At 42.2% G+C, this 26,376-nt stretch overlaps 1 protein-coding gene across 1 annotated transcript; it reads left to right on the top strand.

The window, feature by feature from the left end:
* Positions 1–2,172: 2,172 nt before the first annotated feature.
* On the top strand, positions 2,173–24,740 carry LOC306861515 (NACHT, LRR and PYD domains-containing protein 3-like; the record flags this gene model as incomplete). Its single annotated transcript, XM_079403812.1, has 6 exons — positions 2,173–2,189; positions 2,298–4,172; positions 17,683–17,856; positions 18,555–18,728; positions 21,712–21,758; positions 24,202–24,740. The coding sequence occupies 6 exons, from the start codon at positions 2,173–2,175 to the stop codon at positions 24,738–24,740; spliced, it is 2,826 nt and encodes a 941-aa protein (XP_079259938.1).
* Positions 24,741–26,376: the final 1,636 nt, after the last annotated feature.

Here is a 26,376-nt window from a genome sequence, read left to right as displayed (position 1 = left end):
AAGATCATACACAGGGAAATCAAACAACAGGATACAAACGCTCATAACTGTTAGCCGTGGCAAAACAAGTCTTGGCTAATAACGAGAGTCCCGAAGCAGTTTAATTGGGCTGGCTAAGGGGAAACACCTGAGCAAGTAATCAGTCCCAGGCATGGGGTGTATGGGAAATTAAGTCCAAATAAACTAGTACGGAGACGGTGCCCTCCAATCGGAGAGAGCCACAGAGGCCTAAGTTGTGACACATTATAATTTTCTGATTTGCTGCTCAAAAAACATTTATTATTATTATGTTGAAAACAGCCGAGTAATTTTTTTTCAGGTTTCTTTGATGAATAGAAAGTTCAGAAGAGCAGCATTTATCTGAAATAGACATCTTTTGTAACATTATTACTGTCTTTATCATTACTTTTGATCAATTTAAACCATCCTGGCTAAATAAAAGTATTAATTTCTACAATTTCTTAAAAAAAAATATATATATATATATATACACTGTATATACACACACACACCGACTCCAAGCTTTTGAATGGTATAGTGTATATTGTTTCAGAGTATAATGTTATAGTGTATAAATGCTGATCTTTGGACATTTCTATTCGTCAAAGAATCCTGAAAAAATATTTCCTCAACTGTTTTAAATATTGATAATAATAATAATAAATATTTCTTGAGCAGCAAATCAGCATATTAGAATGACTTCTGAAGGATCATGTGACACTGAAGAGTAATGATGCTGAAAATGTATCACTTTATAATAACTTTCATTAATAAATGATTAACAAACATTGCGTAATGCTTAACAGATTATTAGTTCATATAAATTCACATATCTAGAAACGTGAAATAATGTGCTGGTTAATGTTTACTAATAAATGTATTAAACATTACCTAATAATTACCATTTCATGTAAATTAAAATGCTTACAAATGTCATTAAACTTCTAATTCATACGATCATGTACATCTTAAAAAGATTTTAACAGATGTTAACACAAGCTTTTGTTAATGCTGCTGCTGAAGTGTGATACGGGTAAGGTTAGGGACAGGTTTGGTGCTATGGGTAGGGTAAGGGGTCAACTGTGTACAGGGATCAATTTGATTACTATAAGGGAACACAATTCAATCTGTTTATATTGCATTGTTTTGATAAATTAAATATTTTCTTGAACCACCCCTCCCCCTCATGTTGATGTATGAATATTCTGTTTAATGATACACAATAGTATACTAATATAAGTGTTGAGGTGATAAAAACATGTTTTGCTCCCAAATTACAATGTGTGATATGTCTTTACCAAGCATTTAGCTAAACTTAACTAACCACCCTTTACATTATGTTTATAAACATTTACAATTGATGAATAGTTTCCACTTAGACTAAGTAATGTAAAAACAGTAACAAATTATTAATAAATAGTTTAAGATGTGCAAATAGTAGAAATCTACACAACAAACAAAAGACCAAATATATGACCTTTACAGACTGTGATTATGAGTTAATGAATATATTAACAAGCATTCAAAAGTACATTAGCAAATAAGCTTATAAATACTGTATAATCTGTTAAAATCATTTGTAGATTTTTAAAATTTTTAAAATATTGAAAGTTTAATGGCATTTGTAAACATTAACTAATGATCTGTTAAGCATCACATAATGTTTGTTAACGATTTATTAATGAAGCTTTTAATCATTGTAAACCATCTGTCAAAATCATTTGAAGATTTTTTTTTAAATGCATGATCATATGAATTGAAAATTTGAAATTACAAAGTCATTTGTAAGCATTTCAATTTACATTAATAATCTCTTAATAATTTTGTAATGTTTAATAAGTTAATTAGTTAACATTAACAAGCACATTATCTCAAATGTCTAGATATGTGAATATATATTAAGTAATGATTAGTTCAACATTATAAAAAGGCTTGTTATTGATTTATTAATGAAAATTATTATAAAGTGTTACCCAAAATTTTACTGTTTTTGCTGTACTTTGGATCAAATAAATGCAGGCTTGGTGAGAGACTTCTTAAAAAACATTAAACATCTTAATGTTCAAAAACTTTTGAGTGGTAGTGTATATTTGTAACAACTGGATAATTTGTATTAACAACCCCTTAGTACCCTTTTTTTGTTTGGGCTGCTGCCCCTCAACATGTCTGTGCATGGCCCTGCAGCATAGGTACTGCACAGGGGTGGTAGAACAGTATCAATACGTTAATCAGTATGTATCTGCTGGTCTTTAAGAAACTGAAAAAGTCATTTTCTGCTCTTTTCTTTTTCATTTTAGCAGGAGGGAGATATGTGAGCTGATCAGATCCTCTACATCCCTCTATCAGACTCATATCAGGCAAGAAAGAACTGAAGCAGTCCTGCAGACACACACACTGAAGACTGTAGACCTGCCGAGAGTAAAAGACCAGCACAAAACCAGCATACAGATCAAGTATGAGAGATTATTTGAGGGAAACAAACTCCAAGTGAATGAAACCCTCCTGAACAGGATCTACACACAGCTCTACATCATAGAGGGAGAGAGTGAAGGAGTGAATGAAGAACATGAGGTTTTACAGATGGAGAAAACAGCCAGAACACAACACTCACAAGACACACAGATCTACTGCAATGACATCTTTAAAGCCTCAGCTGAACCAGGATGTGAGGAGAAAGACCAGATCAAGACTGTTCTTACGAAAGGCATCGCTGGAATTGGAAAAACCGTCTCTGTGCAGAAGTTCATTCTGGACTGGGCCGAGGGAAAAGCCAATCAGGATGTAGATTTCATGTTTGTGCTTCCATTTCGAGAGCTGAACTTGATCCAAGATCATCAGTACAGTCTTCACAGACTTCTGCTGGACTTCCATCCTGAACTTCAAGATCTGGACTCAAAGATTTATGAGGAGTGTAAAGTTGTGTTCATCTTTGATGGTCTGGATGAAAGCAGAATCACACTGATGTTTTCAGGCGCTCAGAAAGTTTGTGATGTGACTGAGACTTCATCAGTGGGTGTGTTGATGTCAAAGCTCATGAAAGGAGAGCTGCTTCCCTCTGCTCTCATCTGGATCACCTCCAGACCAGCAGCAGCCAATCAGATCCCCTCCAAATACATCAACCGTCTGACAGAAATTCAGGGATTCAATGAGCCTCAGAAGGAGGAATATTTCAGGAAGAGAATCAGTGACCAGCATCAAGCCAGCGCAATCATCTCACACATCAGAAGAGCAAGAAGCCTCCACATCATGTGCCACATCCCCGTCTTCTGCTGGATCTCATCCACTGTGCTTCAGAAGCTCCTGGAAGAAGATCTGAGTGCAGAAATCCCTCAAACTCTGACTGAAATGTACATCCACTTCCTGCTGATTCAGATCAACTTGAGGAACCAGAAGTATGAAGGGAGAGATCCAAAGAAACTCCTGCAGTCCAACAGAGAAGTGATTGTGAAACTTGCTGAAGTGGCTTTCAAACAGCTGATGAAGGGCAATGTGATGTTCTATGAGGAGGACCTGATTGAGAGCGGCATAGACGTCACTGATGCCTCAGTGTATTCTGGGATCTGCACTGAGATTTTTAAGGAGGAATCTGTGATTCATCAGAGGAAAGTCTACAGCTTCATCCATCTGAGTGTTCAGGAGTTTCTCGCTGCTTTCTATGTGTTTTACTACCACATATACAGCACTACAGAAGCATGTTTTGATTCACTGGAAAATCTCCATAAAAGAGTGGCTGATAAGGTTGTAATGAACAAAAATGGACAGATGGATCTGTTCTTGCGGTTCCTGCTGGGTGTCTCACTGGAATCCAATCAGAGACTCTTACAGGATCTACTGTCACAGACAAAGAACAGCTCAGACAGCATAAGGAGAACCACACGGTACATTAAAGAGAAGATCAAAGATGGACATGGACTCTCCACTGAAAGATCAATCAATCTGTTCCTCTGTCTGCTGGAAGTGAAAGATCAGACTCTGTCCAGAGAGATTCAGGAGTTTGTGAAATCAGACAAACACTCAGAGAAAAAACTCTCTCCTGCTCACTGCTCAACAATCGCCTACATTCTTCAGATGTCAGAGGAGCCGATGGATGAGCTGGACCTCAAGAAATACAACACATCAGATGAAGGTAGAAGAAGACTGGTACCAGCTGTGATCAACTGCACAAAAGCTCTGTAAGTGTTTAATCATGTTACAGTGAAGAGTCACTTCTGAATTACAGTTTGTGTGCTAACTAATACATCTTGAGAGTATTTTACTTTTCACAGTAGGAAGTCAACTGAAATGAGAAAACAAATAGGTAGCCACAATTTAATGAATAGAACAGAAATAAAATGACGGTGTTGGTGTATTCTGTATTCTGTTAGTCATTGCAGAGTCTTGAATGTTTAACGTTTCACTGCATTTCTGATCCCTTGTATCTTGGTTTATCATGTCTTCGTTTTGATCAGAGGTGTTCAGCTGGGATAAGGACTTTGCTTTCTGCAGACCAGTCAAGTTCTTCCACACTGACTGAATCAATCATTTCTTTTTGAACCTTGCCTTATACACAGAGGCACTGTCATGTTAGAATAGAAAAGGGTTCTGTCCAAACTGTTGCTATAAAATTAAAAACACACAATTCCCTAGAATATCTTTATATGCTTAAACATTAAGATTTGTACTCATGGAAATTACTAAAGTAGTCAAACCTGTTCATTAGAAGGGGGTGCCAATACTTTTGGCAATATAGTGTATAAGCTGAAGTCGGAGGTGCAAAGTTAGTGAAAGTACCAGATGTGAGAGTGGAGGGGTCCTGTGAGAGGAAAGAAGAGTGCATAGGAGCGAAGAGATTACGTATGATATTTATTTTATTTTGGAATAAGTGTGAGAATGACTCAAAGCTCTACCGAGTGACTCATGTCAGGTGTGGGAGGTAAGTACACTGACTACAGAAGATAGTGTTTTAAGTCAAGAGGATGCATTACTAATAAAGGTAGAGTAGTCGCTAGAGCGTGCAGTATTTAAACCAGATTTGTATAACTGAATATGGTCTTTATGAGCAGTAAGGCACACAGTCAAACCGGTTCCCTTCCAGGAACTCGAGCTGCGTCGACGACGCTACGGGAACGCCTTCAGCGTGACCGCGCTCTGAACCAGAGTGTAATCTGTCCAATGTCATGGGCGAGACGTCATAGGCGGGTGACGTCACCGACCGGGAAGCATAAAAGCACGTGCGGTGGAGCTGGCATTTACTTTTTGTCATTCAGCAACCGCTACTCTGTCTGTGAGTCTGTCGATTTGTGTTGTGAGTCTTATTTAGTGTTGTTTGTCCTGGCACAATCACTTGAAATAGGCTCCAGCAATATGTGCAAGCACTGGGGCGATAGCAGATCGCATTACGGGCTGTGTGTTCCTCACTGCACACGTTATATCACTGCTTGGGATACACGCAGTCTGTGTGGTCTGCTTGAGAGCAGAGCACGCAGATTCAGCTCTCGAGGGAGCTGACTGCCCGTTTTGTGAGCTTTTTTCATTACTTATGCCTGCTCTCTGAAGGCTCTCTTTGAAAAAGAAAAAGAGAGGAGTGAGTTTTCACTAGCGTTGAATGAAGACGGGCGAGCCCCTATCTTCTTCCCTTCCCTAGACATGTTTTCCTCCAAGGAGGTGGACGCGTCAATGAAACAGTGTTTGCACAAGCATATTATAAATGATTGTGCTTCTCCCCGCTGTACATCTTGCATTCCCGGCGCTGCTGAGGCACGGCGGCGAGTGAGATTGCGGGGATCGCAACATGGATCTGGCAAACGGGTTAGAGACGGGTTCGCCCTATCTCCTCCTGCATTCCCCAGATCTAGCGCTCTCACTCATGGAAGCCCGTGTGTGCGGTTTTTCCCCCTTTGAGTGAGAGCTCGCTGTTGCTGCGCGCGTCGCCGAGGCTGCAGGTCAGGCTGGTGCGTGTCTGCACACCATGGCAGTGTTACAGGCGCACCAAGCTGATGTACCTGCTTAGAGAGCTGGATGAGGGATGGGGCTCAATTTGACTGGAATATAAGCTGATCTCTGAGCTCCCTAGAAACGCTGTCTGTGGTCGACCCTTTCTGACATGAAAGAGAAGATAGGGTCTTCCTCATGGACGCCCCGCTTGCGCCTTCTGGCCTGTTCGGCGACGCCGCCGTTTCCGTTGTCGACAGGTACCAAGAGGCCTGTATACAGGCGGCGGCGTTTCAGCGGTTTCTCCCTCGCATATCTCTAGCTCAGGGGGCTGCTGGGCGGGAGCAGCCCTCGCCGCGTGCCAGCCCCTCTTCAGAGAGGCACAAAACAGAGCATGGCTACTCGTACCCCACTGAGGTGGGGCCGTGGTGGCAAACGCTCTGGGTCGGGGACCTCTAAGGCTAAGCCGGCTCTGCGGACCGTTCTTAAGTCTAAGGGGTCCTCGGCCAAGAAGCCCTACAGGCGTAAGGCTCCGGGCTTATGAGGGCAGACCCCTCTGGGGCAGAGCGGGTGTCCGTCTCCCCCCAGTGCCCTCGGGAGACCAGTCTGCCAACCCTGCCGGAGTTCCAGGGCGCAGCTGGCTCCAGCAAGCAATGTTCTCAGTCTCTTCCGAACCGAAGTGTAGCGGAGCTGAGAAGCTCGCCTCCCCTGCGGGGGTCTCTAAAGCTCCTGGTGCCAGCAGCTCTGAGTACACCAGAGGCCAGTCTCGAGAGACTGGTTCCCTTAGTAGACCATATAGGCAGCGTGGAAACTACTGCCAATGTGTCTCTTTGGGTCCTGCCTTGCAGGGTCTGGTTCTATCAGCCTGATCTTCCTAGGAATGACACGGGTCTGAGGACCGTCGTTCATTAGGGGGCTGATGCTGAGGCAGTCCTGATGCTATGGCCAGGACCTACGAGGGCAGACCCCTCTGGGGCAGAGCGTGTTACACCTCATTATACGGTGTCCGTCTACATCAGAGGCCAGTCTCGAGAGACTGGTTCCCTTAGTAGACCATTTAGGCAGCATGGAAACTACTGCCAAATGGATCTCATTGGGTCCTGCGTACTGTAGAGAAAGGCCTTTGTATTCAGTTCGGCGCTTCGCCACCGCCTTTCACCAGGGTGATTCCCACGTGCGTGGGCCCCCAGCAGGCTCTGATCATGGAACAGGAAGTAGACACTCTCTTGAGGAAGGAGGCCATCGAGGTGGTCCCTCCTCAGCGGTTAGGGTTAACCTAACCCTAACAGCGGTGGTCTCTTACATCAACCACCTTCGCTCGCTGAGAGCCGTACTATATCCCTGGGTATTTCAGGGAGCAGACATTCTGTTGAGACAGGGGCCGAGGCCCGGGGAATGGATGCTTCACACGTGGTGGTGAAGCAGATATGGAGGTTTTTGGCTTTGCGACTCAAGAGTCAGCGCTATGCCCCTCTAGTTCCTCCAGCTCCTCTGGACTGGACGCTTTGGTACAGACCTGGCCGAGGCTTCGTCTGTACGTTTTTCCCCGATTGCTGTGCTCCCGGGAGTTCTGGCGTGAGTGCGCTAGGATGAGGTCAGCCTACTTTCGGTAGCACCGTTCTGGCCGGACCTGATTTCTCTCCTCGACGGCTCTCCGTGGGAGATTCCCGTCAGCTCTCACAGGCGGGGGGCACTTTCCTTCACCCCCGCCCGGAGTTGGGGAAGCTGTGGCTGTGGCCTCTGAGGGGGCGCAGCTCATAGCTTCCGGTCTCTCAACCGAGGTTGCTGAGACCATCTTCCGATCCAGAGCTTCCTCTACGAGGAAACTGTTTCCCCTGAAGTGAAAATTTTTCAATTCTTGGTGCGGAGACCGCCACCTTGACCCAGTTAACTGCCCGGTTGGTACAGTTCCTGCAGGCCCGTTTCTCCTCAGGGGTTACTCACTCCACTCTGAAGGTTTACGTGGCGGCTTTATCGGCCTACCACGCCCTTCTCGGTGGCCTTACAGTGGGTCGACACTCCCTGGTTACATGTTTCCTCCACGGTGCGCTGAGGCTGAGGCCTCCAGTACGATCCCGTGTTCCTACGTGGGACCTGGCTCTGGTTTTAGAAGCTCTCTGTACCTCCATTCGAGCCTATTGAAGAGATTTTTGATCGCATTCTCACTTTGAGACTTCCTTCCTTTGGCGATATCTTCTCTTAAGAGAGTGGGGATTTGCAGGTCCTTCATGGCCCCTTCTTATCTCGTCTTTGCCCCTGGTCTGGCCAAAGAGTTTATCTACCCTTGAGCGGGTTATTTCCTAGATCCCCTCTTCTATACCACGGCCTGTCGTGCTGCAGGCCTTCAGTCCTCCTCCCTTTGGGGAGCCCGACCAGAAGTTTAATTGTATGTGCCAAGGAGTATGGCGACCTCCAAGGCCTTTCTGGCAGAGGTTTCGATGCAGGATATCTGCAATGCTGCGGGTTGGTCCACGCCCCTCACCTTTGTTCGGTTCTATGACCTTGATCTTAGGGCCACTCCGGGCTCTTCTGTTCTTTTGCCCTCGTAGTGCTCCTGAGGGATACACACAGGGCAGGGACTTGGAAGTCTGGTGGCGTGGGCATCTCGTTCCTGTAGCGTCGTCGACGCAGCTCGAGTTCCTGGAAGGGAACGTCTCAGGTTACGTACAGTCAGGTCCATAAATATTGGAACATTGACACAATTCTAACATTTTTGGCTCTATAGACCACCACAATGGATTTCAAATGAAACGAACAAGATGTGCTTTAACTGCAGACTGTCAGCTTTAATTTGAGGGTATTTACATCCAAATCAGGTGAACGGTGTAGGAATTACAACAGTTTGCATATGTGCCTCCCACTTGTTAACCTGTTAACCTTCGCCCCCATTGTGGGCCTCATAGGTGAAAATAACCTACCTAAATTAAAATGGTAACAGTTCGTGACAAAGTATGCTACACACACAAATTAGGTATATTTGGAAAGAAGACACTTTACTATCCATCATCCAGAGTTGATAATGCTCAAAAAGATAAAAAGTTATACACACTGACGTGCCTTGAAAAATATTTTTCCACACTGAATGTTTTTTTATTTCATATACAAATACATGAAATAAGTCCTGGAGCAATCCAGAAAAGTAATGGGTTGAAAGCCATGTGTCTCATGAGTTTATATTTCAAATTTGAAGAAGATACCATGAAAAATGAGATTCCTGCAATATTTTTTCTGAAACTATTTATAGTCCCCCCACCCCCCTGTTTGAGGAAAAATAACCACCAAATGGATTGCAGAATTATACAAGCTATTTTAGTCATTATACATGTTCCTGCATAGTTTTTCAATTATAAAATAATAGACAGATTTATTTGAGCACTAAAAAATACAAAAATAATTATTTGAGTAATAAAAAAGAAAAAAAAACAGAAAAAGAATGCTTTGTATATAGTATGTATACTGAAGTATTCTGATTGCCAGACATGAAGTGATATTGCCAGACATGGTCATAGAGTCAGTAATCACACGCTGATGTGCATCCATACAGATGATAATCATACAGATGAGCCATATAATCAATAATAGCTGATCAATGAATCACAATGATAGCCGTCATAGAGTCGGTAATAAACACGCTGATGTCCGTCCATACATATTATAATCATGCAGATACGGCCACATTCCCCACACAATACACACACACACACATATAAAAAATGTAGAAGAAAAAAAAAAAGTTTTTTATGGATAAAGCAAATCGCTAAGTTACGCCCCGCTCAGATGACAGCGTCACAGCCCGAGCGCCAAATTCAAATAATCTATATTCCGCTTTTCTGATACTTTTTTTTCTGTGGACGGTCTCATTCTGTTTGTAAAACTGTATGCTACAGCACCGTGTTGTTTTTTTACTACCAAGACGCTGTTTTTGAGTGTAATTTACTCCATAACGGACGCGAACAGTAACTCCCGAAGAAATGAAACGTAAACAAAGGAATATTCATCCTTATTACAGCGTTATTGTTTCGCTGGACTAAAAGTGCTCGCTGGGATGTTGTTCTGTGGACCCTTACCTCTCTAACTAAACTGGGATTTCAGCAGTGGACGCGTTTGTGGCTCGTTATTACAATGATAAAGGTACGTACTGCTTTTATACTCTGCGTGTTTGGATGTGTACTGCTTACACAAATGTAGCAAATACATTCCTTATAAGCTTTCCATCGAAAAACAGCGATCTGTCATCGATGCTTGAGGCTTAGACCCTCAGAATGATATATAGTTTATCAAGATTAACTTTGTCCCGTTTCATTTATTCTATTAGAAATCAATGACACATGCAAACAAAGAGCGTTCAGTGCGACGTCGCTCTGGTGAACGTTAACAGGTTAAGGGACCAAAAGTAATGGGAAGATGGCGAAATCTGGGAAGATGGCGGCGCGATCGATCGCTGCGGCTGCTCCGGGTCCCAAAGACGGTGCTTTTATGTCGTTTAATGTCGTCTGTTCGTCTCCAAATAGTGTCAGTTTACCGCTAACTCTTAAGGAAATCACCCCAGAATTCATCTATGATCGCCAAAGTCTTTTGGATATCAGCAACGCTTACGTACACCAACTCTCGCCGGCGGCTACTGAGAAGCTACGAGGCCTTTGTTTACTGCTGGAGCCGGACCTCGAGACCGCGGCCTCGCCTACTGACGCTACCCGCACAAGGCAGCGTCGCAAGCGGTGTGAGAGAGGACGGAAGCGCGGTAAGCGCGGAGGTATACGAGCTAGGCTAAGAGCTAACCCCTCAAGACCGGCTCTTCCAACACTCATGCTCTCAAACGTCCGCTCTCTGGAAAACAAACTGGACTTAATTCAACTCAGTCGATCTACACAGCATGAGGCAAGGGACTGTTGCGTGTTTGTTTTCACCGAAACATGGCTAAACGACAACATCCCGGACTCCGCCATTCAACTGCACGGGCTATCCCACTTCCGAGCGGACAGAGATTCATCACTGTCTGGTAAGACACGCGGAGGTGGCTTGTGTGTTTATATCAACAAAGACTGGTGTAACAATGCTGCGGTATTATCAAAACACTGTTCATCGCTGGTGGAGTTTATGGTTGTGAAGTGTCGACCGTTCTACCTGCCGCGGGAGTTCACGGCCATTGTTATTGTCGCGGTTTACATCCCCCCGTGTGCAAACGCTAAGGACGCGCTTCGTGAACTGTACAGCGCCATCAGTGAACAACAAACAAAAAACCCCGACGCCTTTTTCATCATAGCCGGTGACTTCAACCACGCAAACTTAAAGACAGTTTTGCCAAAGTTCTACCAACATGTGAACTTTGCAACAAGGGGAAACAACACACTGGACTTTGTTTACACAACAGTTAAGAACGCTTACAAGGCTGAACCCCGCCCCCACCTCGGGTACTCAGACCACATCACTGTTATGTTAATCCCAGCATATAGACCACTTCTCAAACTCACCAAACCGGTTGAAAAGCAGATCACAGTATGGCCAGACAATGCCACCTCAGCACTGCAGGACTGCTTCCAGGACACAGACTGGAATATGTTTAAAGAGGCAGCCACCTACAACAACCACACAGACCTGAATGAGTACACTGAAACTGTGACTGCTTACATCAAAAAGTGCACTGATGATGTGACAGTCACCAAGACCATCACCACACGTGCAAACCAGAAGCCATGGATGACAGCAGAGGTTCGTGGGCTGCTAAAGACCAGAGATGAAGAGAGATGAAGCATTCAGATCAGGAGATAAAGCAGCCCTCAAAACAGCAAGAGCCAATCTGTCCTGTGGCATCAAAAAAGCAAAACGGTCATATGCCCAAAAAATCAACAACCACTTCACAGACAGCAGAGACACACGGAGCCTGTGGCAAGCCATTCAGACCATCACAGACTACAAGCCCCCGCCACAGGCCTGTGATGAGGACACATCCCTCCCCGATGCACTCAACCACTTTTATTCACGGTTTGAAATGCAGAATGACACACCTGCACAAAAACTGCCCACACCTCCCAACGACCGGGCGCTCTGTCTGTCTCTAGCCGACGTAAGGAAGACCCTATCTAGGATTAACCCACGCAAGGCTGCGGGTCCTGACAACATACCTGGCCGTGTTCTGAGAGACTGTGCTGCACAGCTGACAGATGTCCTAACAGATATCTTCAACACCTCGCTGAGTCAGGCAGTCGTCCCCACGTGTTTCAAATCCACAACAATCATACCGGTACCAAAGAAATCACCTGTGTCCTGTCTCAATGACTACCGTCCCATAGCACTGACTCCAATCATGATGAAGTGCTTTGAGAGGCTAGTCATGCATAACATCAAAACCAGCCTCCCCAACACACTCGACCCGCTCCAGTTTGCATACCGTCCAAACCGCTCTACGGACGATGCAATTTCCTCCACCCTCCACCTGGCTCTTACCCACATAGAAAATAAAGACTCCTATGTTAGAATGCTGTTCATTGACTTCAGCTCGGCATTCAACACAATAATCCCACAACAGCTCATAAATAAGCTAAACCTGCTGGGCCTTAACAATTCCCTCTGTAACTGGATCCTGGACTTTCTAACTGGAAGACCTCAGTCAGTCCGTGTCGGCAACAACACCTCGAGCACTACAACACTGAGCACAGGTGCCCCACAAGGCTGTGTGCTCAGCCCGCTGCTCTTCACACTGCTGACCCACGACTGCACTGCCAAGTTCAGCTCCAACCACATCATCAAGTTTGCTGATGACACAACAGTGGTAGGTCTCATCAGTAACAACGATGAAACGCACTACAGAGAGGAAGTGGCACAGCTGGCTGAATGGTGTGGCACTAACAATCTGTCCCTCAATGTGGAGAAGACAAAGGAGGTTGTGATGGACTTCAGGAGAAACTCCGTTGACCACCCCCCACTGACCATCGACAGCTCGACTGTGGAGAGAGTCAGCAGCACTAAATTCCTGGGGGTGCACATCACAGAGGATCTCACCTGGACCACCAACACCATGTCACTCTCCAAAAAGGCACAACAGCGCCTACACTTTCTCCGCCGGCTGAAAAGAGCAAGTCTCCCTCCACCCATCCTCACCACATTCTACAGAGGCACCATTGAGAGTGTGCTGACCAGCTGCATCACTGTCTGGTACGGGAACTGCAGTGCTGCTGACCGCAAGACCCTCCAGCGGACAGTGAACACAGCTGCAAAGATCATCGGTGCCCCTCTCCCCTCCATCCTGGACATCTTCCTTACACGATGCTCCAGCAAAACCAACAGCATCGTGAAGGACTCCACCCATCCCTCCCACAGTCTCTTCCAGCTCCTACCATCAGGAAGACGGTACCGGAGCATCAGAGCCCGCTCCGCCAGACTGCTCAACAGCTTTTTCCCCCAGGCTGTGAGAGCCCTGAACTCAAACCACCCCGCCCCCCTCTGAAACCCCATGCAAACCCCTACCTCCTGAACATGGACCACCCCCCCACCCCAAACCTTACCACACCAAAGAAAAACTCTATGGAACTTTAATTATTTTCTTTTAATTTATTTTATTCTTATTTTTCTTTACACCATGGACACTCTCCTCTATGTGCACTATGGACACTTTACACTATGGACACTTTACACTATGGACACTCACACACACTGCTGCGTGTGCACAATCTCACAAAAAACTCAGCAATATATGTATGTTTACATGCTCATGCACTACAAATCATCCTGCTCTGTTCCCCAACCAGCTGCTGACTCAAATGTCTCTCTTTGCACATGTACAGTATTTGTGAAGCATTCGTATAGTTTGTATTTTTTATCTTCTATTTTTTAGTTTGTATAGGGTAATATTTATGTGAAGCATTCGTATAGTTGTATTTTTTATCCTTTTAGTTTGTATAGGGTAAATACTTATATATAGTATACTTATAGTTAAATCTGTTAGTAGTGTATAGGTTTATAGTGTTTTTTCTTACTTCATTGTTGTAATGTCTGTATTTATGTAGCACCGTGGTCCTGCGAGACACGACATTTCGTTCCACTGCATGTCCCCACATGTAGCGGAATGACAATAAAGCTCAACTTGAACTTGAACTTGAACTAATGGGACAATTGGCTTCTCAGCTGTTCCATGGCCAGGTGTGTGTTATTCCCTCATTATCCCAATTACAATGAGCAGAGAAAAGGTCCAGAGTTCATTTCAAGTGTGCTATTTGCATTTGGAATCTGTTGCTGTCAACTGTCAAGATGAGATCCAAAGAGCTGTCACTATCAGTGAAGCAAGACATCATTAGGCTGAAAAAACAAAACAAACCCATCAGAGACATAGCAAAAACATTAGGCGTGGCCAAAACAACTGTTTGGAACATTCTTAAAAAGAAGGAACGCACCGGTGAGCTCAGCAACACCAAAAGACCCGGAAGACCATGGAAAACAACTGTGGTGGATGACCGAAGAATTCTTTCCCTGGTGAAGAAAACACCCTTCACAACAGTTGGCCAGATCAAGAACACTCTCCAGGAGGTAGGTGTATGTGTGTCAAAGTCAACAATCAAGAGAAGACTTCACCAGAGTGAATACAGAGGGTTCACCACAAGATGTAAACCATTGGTGAGCCTCAAAAACAGGAAGGCCAGATTAGAGTTTGCCAAACAACATCTAAAAAAGCCTTCACAGTTCTGGAACAACATCCTATGGACAGATGAGACCAAGATCAACTTGTACCAGAGTGATGGGAAGAGAAGAGTATGGAGAAGGAAAGGACCTGCTCATGATCCTAAGCATACCACCTCATCAGTGAAGCATGGTGGTGGTAGTGTCATGGCATGTATGGCTGCCAGTGGAACTGGTTCTCTTGTATTTATTGATGATGTGACTGCTGACAAAAGCAGCAGGATGAATTCTGAAGTGTTTCAGCAATATTATCTGCTCATATTCAGCCAAATGCTTCAGAACTCACTGGACGGCGCTTCACAGTCCAGATGGACAATGACCCAAAGCATACTGCAAAAGCAACCAAAGAGTTTTTGAAGGGAAAGAAGTGGACTGTTATGCAATGGCCAAGTCAATCACCTGACCTGAATCCGATTGAGCATGCATTTCACTTGCTGAAGACAAAACTGAAGGGAAAATGCCCCAAGAACAAGCAGGAACTGAAGACGGTTGCAGTAGAGGCCTGGCAGAGCATCACCAGGGATGAAACCCAGCGTCTGGTGATGTCTATGCATTCCAGACTTCAGGCTGTAATTGACTGCAAAGGATTTGCAACCAAGTATTAAAAAGTGAAAGTTTGATTTATGATTATTATTCTGTCCCATTACTTTTGGTCCCTTAACAAGTGGGAGGCACATATGCAAACTGTTGTAATTCCTACACCGTTCACCTGATTTGGATCTAAATACCCTCAAATTAAAGCTGACAGTCTGCAGTTAAAGCACATCTTGTTCGTTTCATTTGAAATCCATTGTGGTGGTGTATAGAGCCAAGAATGTTAGAATTGTGTCGATGTCCCAATATTTATGGACCTGACTGTATGTAACCCCGGTTCCCTGAAGGGAACGAGACGCTGTGTCTCGAGGCCATACTTCCTGCACCCCTGCGAGCGGTTGCTTCATTCCTAGAAGCAAACGCCGGCTCCACCGCACGTGCTTTTATGCTTCCCGGTCGGTGACGTCACCCGCCTATGACGTCTCGCCCATCCATTGGACAGATTACACTCTAGTACAGAGTGCGGTCACGCTGAAGGTATATGTAACCTGAGACGTTTTCCTATAAAGTCGTTCAAGGCGATGACCAGCAGTTTTCAAGTCACATAGTGCAGGAATAAACCAGGGAGACCTGTGTAGAAGGTACAAATGTACATTTAAGGGGGACATGAATAATAAGGGCAGTGGAAATAGTTATATATATGGCAAATATATCAAGGGAGCTAGTGTGTTAAGTAATGACAGAGAAATGTGTTTGTACAGATTTAGAAAATAGTAATTGATTAATAGTAGGGGTGTAATGATACACATATTCATATTGAACCATTCGGTACGAGGCTTTCAGTTTGGTACGCATTACAAACCGAACAATTCTTTGAACTATTCATATTACATTTGGAAAATAAAAGAGCTTAAAGGATTAGTTCACTTTTAAAAAAACTTTTGCTGATAATTTACTCACCCCCATGTCATCCAAGATGTCCATGTCTTTCTTTCTTCAGTCGAAAAGAAATTAAGGTTTTTGATGAAAACATTTCTCCATATAATGAACTTCATTGGGACCCAAACGGTTCAAGGTCCAAATGACAGTTTCAGTGCAGCTTCAAAGGGCTTTAAACAATACCAGACGATGAATAAGGGTCTTATCTAGCGAAACATTCTGTCATGGCTCTGTTCTGTGATGCGCGTTCATGACGTCACGTAATACGCAATGACGTTGAAAAGGAATAAATTAAAACAGCTAGCTATATACTGTTATCAGCATATGTTGAAGTAGATTCGTCTCTGAGAGAATATGTGGCGTCAGATGCCAAAAGGTCTGTCACCGGCACAACTCAAATGCTTGTGTGATATCCATTGGCTCGCCTTCATGGTTTCCAACACATCTCCGAGAACCTGACTTGGACTACACACATCCAAACACAGGTAAAGAAAGCCAGACAAAGACTGTACCATCTGCGGCAGCTGAGGAAATTCAGGGTCTCACCAGCAATCCTGAAAACTTTCTATTCAGGGATCATAGAAAGTGTATTGACTCAGTGCATCTCAGTGTGGTATGGAAACAGCTCCAATCAGGACTGCAAAGCACTACAGAGAGTTGTGCGGTTAGCTGAGCGCATCTCAGGGTCTGCTCTCCCCTCTCTGCAGGACATCTACCTCAAACGCTGCAAAAATAGAGCTGTTAAAATCATCAAGGACTCTAGTCACCCTGGTAACCGTCTATTCACTTTGCTTCCATCTGGTAAGCGCTTCCGTAGCCTGATGGCAAAAACTGAGAGACTTAGGAGGAGCTTCTTCCCCCAGGCCATCAGGCTCCTAAACTCTAACTCTGTGTCATAACATCACTTGACTCCATGTAAATATCACCATATCAATAGCTATTCATAATTTTTCTCTACCTCATATTGCTGCTATTTAAATACCCTGGACAACTTTTTGCACATTATTTTTGCACATTCCTCTTATTACTATTTAAGTCAACAACATACTGACCTGCACATTTATATTTATATTTTTTATCTTATCTTTTATTTTATTCTTTTATTTTATTTTTTCTACTTTTCTTCTCTTAATATTTGTATACTTTATAATTGCACTGTCTTTGGAGCGGACCTGACCTACATTTCACTGCTGGTTATACTCTGTATAATTGTGTATGTGACAAATAAAAATCTTGAATCTTGAATCTCTTGAATCCCTGTGACGTAATCAATTACCCCCCCCCCCCCTCCCCCATTGAAAACGTACTGAACTGTGACACCACTGTGTTGTATCGAACCAAACCGTGAATTTTGTGAACTGTTACACCCCTAATTAATAGTGTTGAGGTTACGGTTAGTTATGGTGGATTGCACTGAATAAAGCTTACCTTAGCAGTCAGAGGCAGCAAATGCATTTGTTACAGAAACAGCAGTGGTACGGCAAATGACTTTTGGCAGCAAAAGACTATTCTGGTACCATCTGTATAATGTCTTAACCTCTTTTACAAGAAAAAAACTTGATATTATTGAAATATCAGTTGTGTAATCAGGTTACGAATTTAATTATTGTGTGTTCGGCTCTCTTTCAGTCTTGCTGGCTGTAATATCAATGCTCTGTGCTGTCAGAATTTGTCATCAACTCTACAATCCTCAAACTCTGTCCTGAGAGAGCTGGACCTGAGTAACAATGATCTGCAGGATTCAGGAGTGAAGTTGCTCTCTGATGGACTGAAGAGTCCAGTCTGTCAGCTGGAGATCCTGAGGTATTTAAGAGAGTATTTGTTTTAATAACATAAACATATATAATTTCTATACTTGAACTTTTAGTAACTTGGATGTTCAATACATTATAGTTCAAGGTGTAGTGCTATATTTAGTGTTGATAGTGATTTTTACGGGGTGAGAGCAAAGAAGTTATTAATTTTAATACACTTATTGAGGAAGATTTAAACCAGGGGTGCCCAATCCTGCTCCTGGCAATCGACTGTCCTTCAAAGTTCAGCTCCAACTCTAATCACCCCCGATCTAAAAATTCCTAGTGGCAAATTCAGCAGTTCAGAGTTGCATTTCTGTTTTTAACTTTTAAATTGAATCACATATACATATTTGTGTGTTATTTGGTCTACATGTTTCAAGTCAAGGCCACATAGTCAAGGCTTGCAAATCAGATCTTAAATAAATTACAAATAAAGTGCAGATAATTTTGATCTTTTATTTGTAGCCCACGTTACAAAATCTTACATGAACTCTGATTTGAATTAGAACACATAATAGAATAAGTCCATAAATAAACTTCCATGTTAAGGAGCATAACCTTTCCTATAAATACACTGTTGCCACAGCAATTACCTTTTTAAGAGGACTCTCTGACACATGGTTAATTAATAAACAACAATATCTAATAATAACTGGTAAAAAATAAGTTTTCCTTATTTACAAGACTGTTTCTGTTTGTATGTAGGTTGTCAGGCTGTATGGTGACAGAGGAAGGCTGTGGTTATGTGTCTTCAGCTCTGACTTCAAACCCCTCACACCTGAGAGAGCTGGATCTGAGCTACAATCACCCAGGAGAATCAGGAGTCAAGCTGCTCTCTGAAAAACTCAGGAATCCAAACTACAGACTGGACAAACTCAAGTATGTGGGGCAACAAGGGAATTTTACTCAATAACCAAATAAACTGAACACATCTGTCAGCTATGGAGGACCAAACCTGAAGAAATTAAAAATAAATAAATAAATTAAAGCTGCAAGCAGCGTTGAAAAAGCCCTCGCAACCGGGCTCACCGCCAGCTTTAGGGCTTTAGGAAAACAGTGAACAGTCAGCAATATGCATTTAAAGAGATAAAAATAGGAGGAATATGTCAAAGTCATTTGTATGTGCCAAACTTCCTGCTGCCAGCTGGTGGCGCTATGATTATAACTGAATATTGCCATCTGGATGTCTTCAGACCAGGACTTTTATCAAACATATAAGTTTGGTGCAGACTGAACATGGCATGTTTGAGTTAGTGTAAAACATGGCATATCCTGTAGACAGCAGGTGGCGCTATGATTATAACAGAATATTGGCCTTTAGATGTGTTCAGGCCAGGACTCTTATTGAATGTCTGAAGTTTGGGGCAGATCGGACATTGAATCTGAGTTACAACTTCCTTTTCTTGCCAGCAGGTGGCGCTATGACTATAACTGAAGGTGGGCATGTGTTGAGGACTCTTATCAAACTTGTGAAGTTTGGGGCAGATCAGACTGAATTATAACAACTTCCTATTTCATGGCGAAACAAAGTTTGTCAGGCCGGCACGGACACGCCCTTCAATGAAAACTCAAGATCTTCGCAATTTAATGTCACAAAGGGCTTTAGATTACACTGAGCAAATTTGGTGTTGATCTGTTTAAATCTCTAGGAGGAGTTTGTTTAAACACAACGGCACAAAACTTGCAGAGAAAATTCTAAATAACAGACTTCTTGATGGGTTTCAGACTTCGTAACGGGGGGCCTTTTGTGTAGGTATTGGCGTGTTACATGTCTCTACCTAATTTCGTACATGTATGTGAAACATAGCTTGAGGGGCTCGTAATTGAAACTTTTTAGGTGCAGTTATTAAGGCATTTTGCCACACCCACTTCATTTTCACCACTTCTGGCATGTGTGCAAAGTTTCAGGAGTTTTCAAGCATGTTTAGGGCCTCAAAAATGTGATTCATTTTGGAGAAGAAGAAACCGAGCAATTCCAATAGGGTCCATGCACTATCGGTGCTCGGGCCCTGATAGATAAATAAATAAACAAATAAATAAATAATAGGAAAATAAAATAAATAAATATCTTGATAAAACAAATATTTCATTTGTAATAATGTGTGTATATATACACATATATACATATATTTATATATATACACATTTATGATTTACATTTAGTCATTTAACAGATGCTTTTATCCAAAGCGACTTACAAATGAGGACAATAGAAGCAAAACCAACTAAAGTGCTATGACAAGTCTCGGTTAGCCTAACACAGTACACGTAGCAAGGTGTTTTTTGTTTTGTTTTTTTATAGATTTGAAAAAAAAGCTAGTGTTAAAATATGGCTGTCAATCGATTCAAATATTTAATTGCGATTAATCGCATGATTGTCATGAGTTAACTCGCGATTAATCACAACTTAATCGGACATTTTTATCTCTGTAGCGTAGTTCAAAAATAGCACAAAGGACGAGGAAGTCAGGGGTGGCGAGCAGGGTTTCTTTTAATTACAAACAATGAAAAATCAACCAAAAATAAACTGCAGTCGAGCTCTGCACTAGGGCACTCTATTGCCATTCAAGCTTTCCGCACTCCTCCCTCAGCTCTGCCGCTCAGTCTCTCTCCTTCTCCCAGGCCTGCGGGGGCTTTTCACTCATCTGTCCCCAATCACTGGAAATAGACACAGGTGTTAGTCATCATTCACTTGACCTCCTTTTTACGACTCGTCTCCGCACTCGTTCTCCCACCGCAGCCGACGTCTTCCCACGCCCATGCATTAATCACACGTTAATAAAAAATTAGTGGCGTTAAAATTAATTTGTGTTAATGCATCATTAACGTGTTAATTTTGACAGCCATTTATATTCATATATATACGAACGTGCACCGTAACCTCCGTGGACAAAGCAGCATTGCTTTATTAGGCATTTCATGGAGCGGAGATGAAAACAAAATGCCTTCAAATATTTTCTAAAGACAGTCAGAGCCTTCAGAGGTACATTCATGCAATTAGTTCATTCATATATTCATTTGAATAATTCCCTTAGCACTCTTTTAAAACCTTGCATCTTTCCGCCAAACAAAACGAAACTACTCTGCGTGCTGTGCGCATGTGAGACTTTTACTTAAAATTGTGCTTTATGCAGGACAGTATTTATTTATCCTCAGTTGTGTAAATCGCTGTAATTGAATATGGTTTTAATGATAATTAAAAGATGAAACGGTAATACTAACCGTGGGGAAATTTATCATGATTTACTGTCAAACCGGTAATTGTTGTATATATATATACAGTTGAAGTCACAACTTTACATACACCTTTCAGAATCTGCAAAATGTTAATTATTTTACCAAAATAAGAGAGATCATACGAAATGCATGTTATTGTTTATTTAGTACTGACCTGATTAAGATATTTCACATAAAAGATGTTTACATATAGTCCACATTCAAAATAGCAACGCGTCAAAAATGCGTCTGAACACATCTCCTTTTCAAACCAGCACGCCCATGGGCACAAATGCATTTGCTAGTTAAACAACGTGGCGCAGGATGTGAAAATGATGCTTCGGGCTGAAACTAGCAGAAAACACTTGTGTTGCACCTGGTGCCGCATTGCGCTGGGTGTATGATCGGGCCCTTGGTGTCATAAGCGGCCTCTGGCATACTATGAGAAGAGGCATGCTTCCAATATGTTGACCAAGACTCTATATCTGCATTTGTGTACTTGCATAGAGTTATGTTTCTGTCAATTTATCCCTCAGTAAAAATATGTACTCCTTTGAGAGATTCTTTGTTTAAACATCTCAATTGTGCTTTATCAATTATGTTACTTTTGATTTATTGAATGATTGATTTTTATTTATTATTCTAGTTTGGATCATGGAGAACAATTCAGAATCACACCAGGTTTGAGAAAATGTAGGTATTTTCTCTCTTTTACACAAAAACACACACTCATTGGTTTTATATCAGGTTAATGATATTTTCTATTGCCTAACCCAACCCTTACCCCTAAACATAACCATCACAGAAACATGTTCAAAACACTAGATGCAAAACACTTAATAGAATAAAAATGCATTTAAACAGTCAATTCAAATGAGCTCTAATCCAGAGAAAACCCTGAAACCCAGGGGCCAGTTGTTCAAAAAGTGTTATCTGGATCAGAATGATCTGGATTTGGAAATCCCATGTTTTGCTATCCAGGATCAGGTAACCCATCTTACTTTTTCAAAGCAAAATTGGATTGATATACACTTTTTAAGATTTCCAAATCTGGATTACTAGTGCTCTACGGAGCCCCTAAAGGGACATGGTGATGGAAAAAATGCCAATGTTTTGTATTCTAGTTTTGCATTGCATTTACACAAATAACTACTTCTGACTGGTCCATCTCTGATGATTGTGCCAATGTAGTTTACAATCAGTGTTTTAAAAAAAAAACAACCTTTAAATTAAATATAACATTTTTGTTTGATATTGACAGCTGTTTGGGGATATTACATGTTAAAAATGTTGTATTTGTTGGACCAGTTTTAAAGTTTCATCACATTTTTGTTCCTGACATACACCCTTCTGCTGGAATCAGAATAATCCATATTTTTTTTAATCAAAAGTATCCCAATCTTACTAAATCGTTTTGAACAACACAAACAGGATTTAATCCAGATCAAAATCAAGACTGGATTTTGTGATCTAATCCGAATTCTGAATTTTTTTTCTTTTGAAAAACCCATTTTCAAGATTTTATCCAATCCGATGGACAAAATCTGATCAAATTACTTTTGACCAACTGGCCCCAGCCAATTACATCTATTAGGCAGGGCTGCTTGAACGGAGCCGGAGCGCAAGTGTCCCCGCTGCCCACTCCGTGCTGGCCTGCACTCACGTTGCACTTTACTTTCCGGGCCGAAGCATGCTTTATGCTGCCTTCAAGTGCTATCGAAATTATTGAAAATACAAGTTTCCTAATCAGAAATTGGACATGAACGGCCTCAAAAGTTGTATTTACTTGATATTCGATCTCGACTTAGACAGGCAATAAACGTTAAACATGTTGGAGGGGACAACTGCTGTCAATGCCATTCTTTATAAGTTTTTTTTCCCAACAACAACTACATCACTTTGTCTTGTCGTTAAAGTAGTGCCTATAGACATTTGAAGCATATTATACGTATTATGCTCCATTCACGTGCTATCACAATTATTGTAAATACGAGCTTCCTAGTCAGAAATTGGCCATGTCGAAATTCCAGAATCGCCAGCAAGCGGACTATCTGAATGTTTATGGTTATCAACCAGTGGAATATTACATTTTATTCTTTCCGACAACAAATCACTTGAATACGACAAGCTCGTAATCATGACTTCATAAGTGGGAAATGGGAAATTTCCGATAGCACGTGAAGGCAGTAGAGAAGCGCTCTCGCTCAGCACAAAGGAGTGCATCGTTTTCTTTGAGTCGTTTGGGACACGGTAACACTCAGCCCTCTCACAATGTATTGCTTAACAGATCTATCGTTTTTGCCTTGCCGCTCATAAATATTCATGCAATCGTGCTGCACGTATCAGAAGTTCAGTTACCGCTCACACTACTCACACCTCTTCCAACCGAGCCAGGGATGGCTAAACAAAGCATGGTGCGGCCACACTAGTCAAACAAACCGCGCTTTGGTGGCCAGATCGCCTAGTGTGAGTCCACCCTCCGATGAAAGTGACAACAGTGGCTCACTTCCAGTTTTCAGTTAATTTTATTTGTAAACATACCAGGGGTAGGCAATGTCGGTCCTGGAGTGCAGATGTCCTGCAGAGTTTAGCTCCAACCCTGAAAGAGAAAACCTCACCTGCCTGTAGCCCTAGTAATTCTGAAGACCTTGATTAGTTTGTTCAGGTGTGTTTGATTAGGGTTGGAGCTAAACTCTACAGGACAGTGGCACTCCACATTACCTACCCCTGATACATACATTATGAATTATTATTTTTTTCATTCATTTTTTACATTCAAATAATAGTGTTCTGGGATTTTCTGCAACTGTACACACACTTCTAACACACATTTATGTTCAAACAACTTGAAAAGTGAATTTTGCATCCGATGACCCCTTTGTATGTCATACAATTATCATGTGTCTGCTTTCAAACAAGACCAGGGTTATTCCTGTAGACCAAAGGATTCAAGAGCCGCAGTTATTTGGTTTTGGGTTTGTCATATTTAGCTGGTTAACTAAAGGGAATAAATAAAATGTCTTCACTAGTACATTACAATATCATGACATTTCACTGTATAAGTGAGGACATTTGGCCCGCACAAGTTTAGCTAAACATGTACAGTTCTAAAACTAATCTCTCTTCTTGTATTTAGATGCCTATGATCTCACTCTGGATACCAACACAGTAAACACTCATCTCATCCTGTCTGAGGAAAACAGAAAAGTGACACGTGTGGAAGCCTATCAGCCGTATCCTGCTCATCCAGAGAGATTTGTTGAGTGGGGTCAGATTCTGAGTAGAGAGAGTCTGACTGGACGCTGTTACTGGGAGGCTGAATGGAGTGGATGGTCTTATATATCAGTGACATATAAAGGAATCAGTAGGAAAGAAGGAAATAACTCTTGGTTTGGATACAATGACAAATCTTGGAGTCTGAACTGCTCTAAAAAAGGATTCACGGTCTGGCACAATAGCAAGCGAGCTGATATTCCTCGCTCTTCATCCTCTAATAGAGCAGGAGTATATCTGGACTGGCCAGCCGGCAATCTGTCCTTCTACAGCGTCTCTGACACTCACACACTCACACACTTACACACATTCAACACCACATTCACTGAACCCCTCTATGCTGGGTTTGGGGTGTTTGATTCCTCACTGACTCTGTGTCAAATTAAACAACCTGCTGAGTAGTTACTGATTATATGTAATATGGATTACATATACATATATCTATACAAATATATATACAAATTAAATACACACACACACACACACACACACAACAAACAAGTAGTTGACGAGTTCACACTTACATATATTTAGCACGAGTAAGGTAATGCGTATATGGCGTGCTGTCCTGGGGAAGGGCTCCGGGCTCAGGAATGGCCCGAACCCAGAGTACCCCCCATAGTGTGGTGAGAACTCGAGTGGAGAAGGGGTGGTGGAGGGTTGCTGATTATCCGTCGAATGAACAGAGGTATGTCAGCTGCATTTATATCCGTGCATTGATTAACTTGTTAATTAGGCCAAGTATCTGACGCGCTCCTCCCGAACCTTGTTAATAAAACATCATATAGAATAGAAAAAGAATAGAGAAAGATAGTGTTTTTTTAAAAGAAAACAAGTAGTTAGGAAACGAATAGAGAGTGCAAGTGTTAGAGGTCAAGTTTTAGTTGTTTTTTTAAATAATAATAAAACAAAGATTTGGACTAGAGAGTGTTAGAGGGTCAAATACAGTACTTCCACTCACTATTTCAAATCTACATTCCCTCCAGAAGTCTGAGATCTGCTAGTGAGCGACGTGTCGTGGTGCCGTCACAGAGAGGCACCTATCAAAGGGTGCGTCTCAATCAGCTCCCGAGCTCGTGAATCAGTAGATCGAGTACATGAATTCGCTCGCTGGTGAGTTCCCTGACTCACTGCACGTTGGATTTCCAGTGACATGATTACGTACAGCGTCAACATTGTAGAACGTCACCGCTTAAATGAAAAAAACAGCAGACAGGACCGATCTCTTTTTGATGTGATTTTTTATTCTCTTTAAACACATCGTTCTGTTGCATGTTCTTACAACTTTTCAGCCGAATTTTAATTTTATATGTTAAATAAATGTGTTCATTACCTGTCTAGCCATGTGTGTTTATGTTGAAATAGACGAGTTATGTTTGTCTTTTCAAATCTTCTATCGCGTGTCATTATATTTATCGAGTTGGCTCGTCTGGTTTATGTTTCACGCTTCAGAAATGTGACGTTATTTCCGGTAAGCACAGTGAGCTCCGATGCTCCCTAGTTTTTGCGGTGCATTGTGGGATTTTTCAGGGAACGACCGTTTCAGTGCACTGGAAGGATTTCGCGATTGAGACAGCTCTTAAAATGTCCGACTCCCTGATCAGTGCCCTGACTACTGAACAACGGAGCTGATTGAGACGCACCCAATGGCCCTTTAAGACAAGTCATTTCACTATGGGGAATGGGGAACATCAAATTCTTCAAAACTGTTCACTAATGTTTACGATTACATTTCATATTTGAAAACACCAATGAAATCTAACAACAACAGTGTTATAAAGCATGTTTATTATGTTCAAATACCGTTAAAAAAAGCTTGTTTTTGATGTGTGAGTTTGCGAATGCTTAGAGGATATTAAAGCAGATGCTGACATAGATGGAAAGGAAATTATAGGGAAAAAAGAGGAACTTTGTTGATCTTTGCTTGGAAATATAAAACATTTTAGAATAGTTTGATACCATGCCTTGTCAACAAACCAAGAAAAAGCTTAACTACCTACTTTACATGAATTAACTACATATAACATTTCCTGGTTGG

Source organism: Barbus barbus (assembly GCF_936440315.1).
Source record: "Barbus barbus genome assembly, chromosome: 4".
NCBI lineage: Eukaryota > Metazoa > Chordata > Actinopteri > Cypriniformes > Cyprinidae > Barbus > Barbus barbus.
Note: the sequence above shows the minus strand (reverse complement) of the source record. Positions and strands in the feature narration are given on the sequence as shown.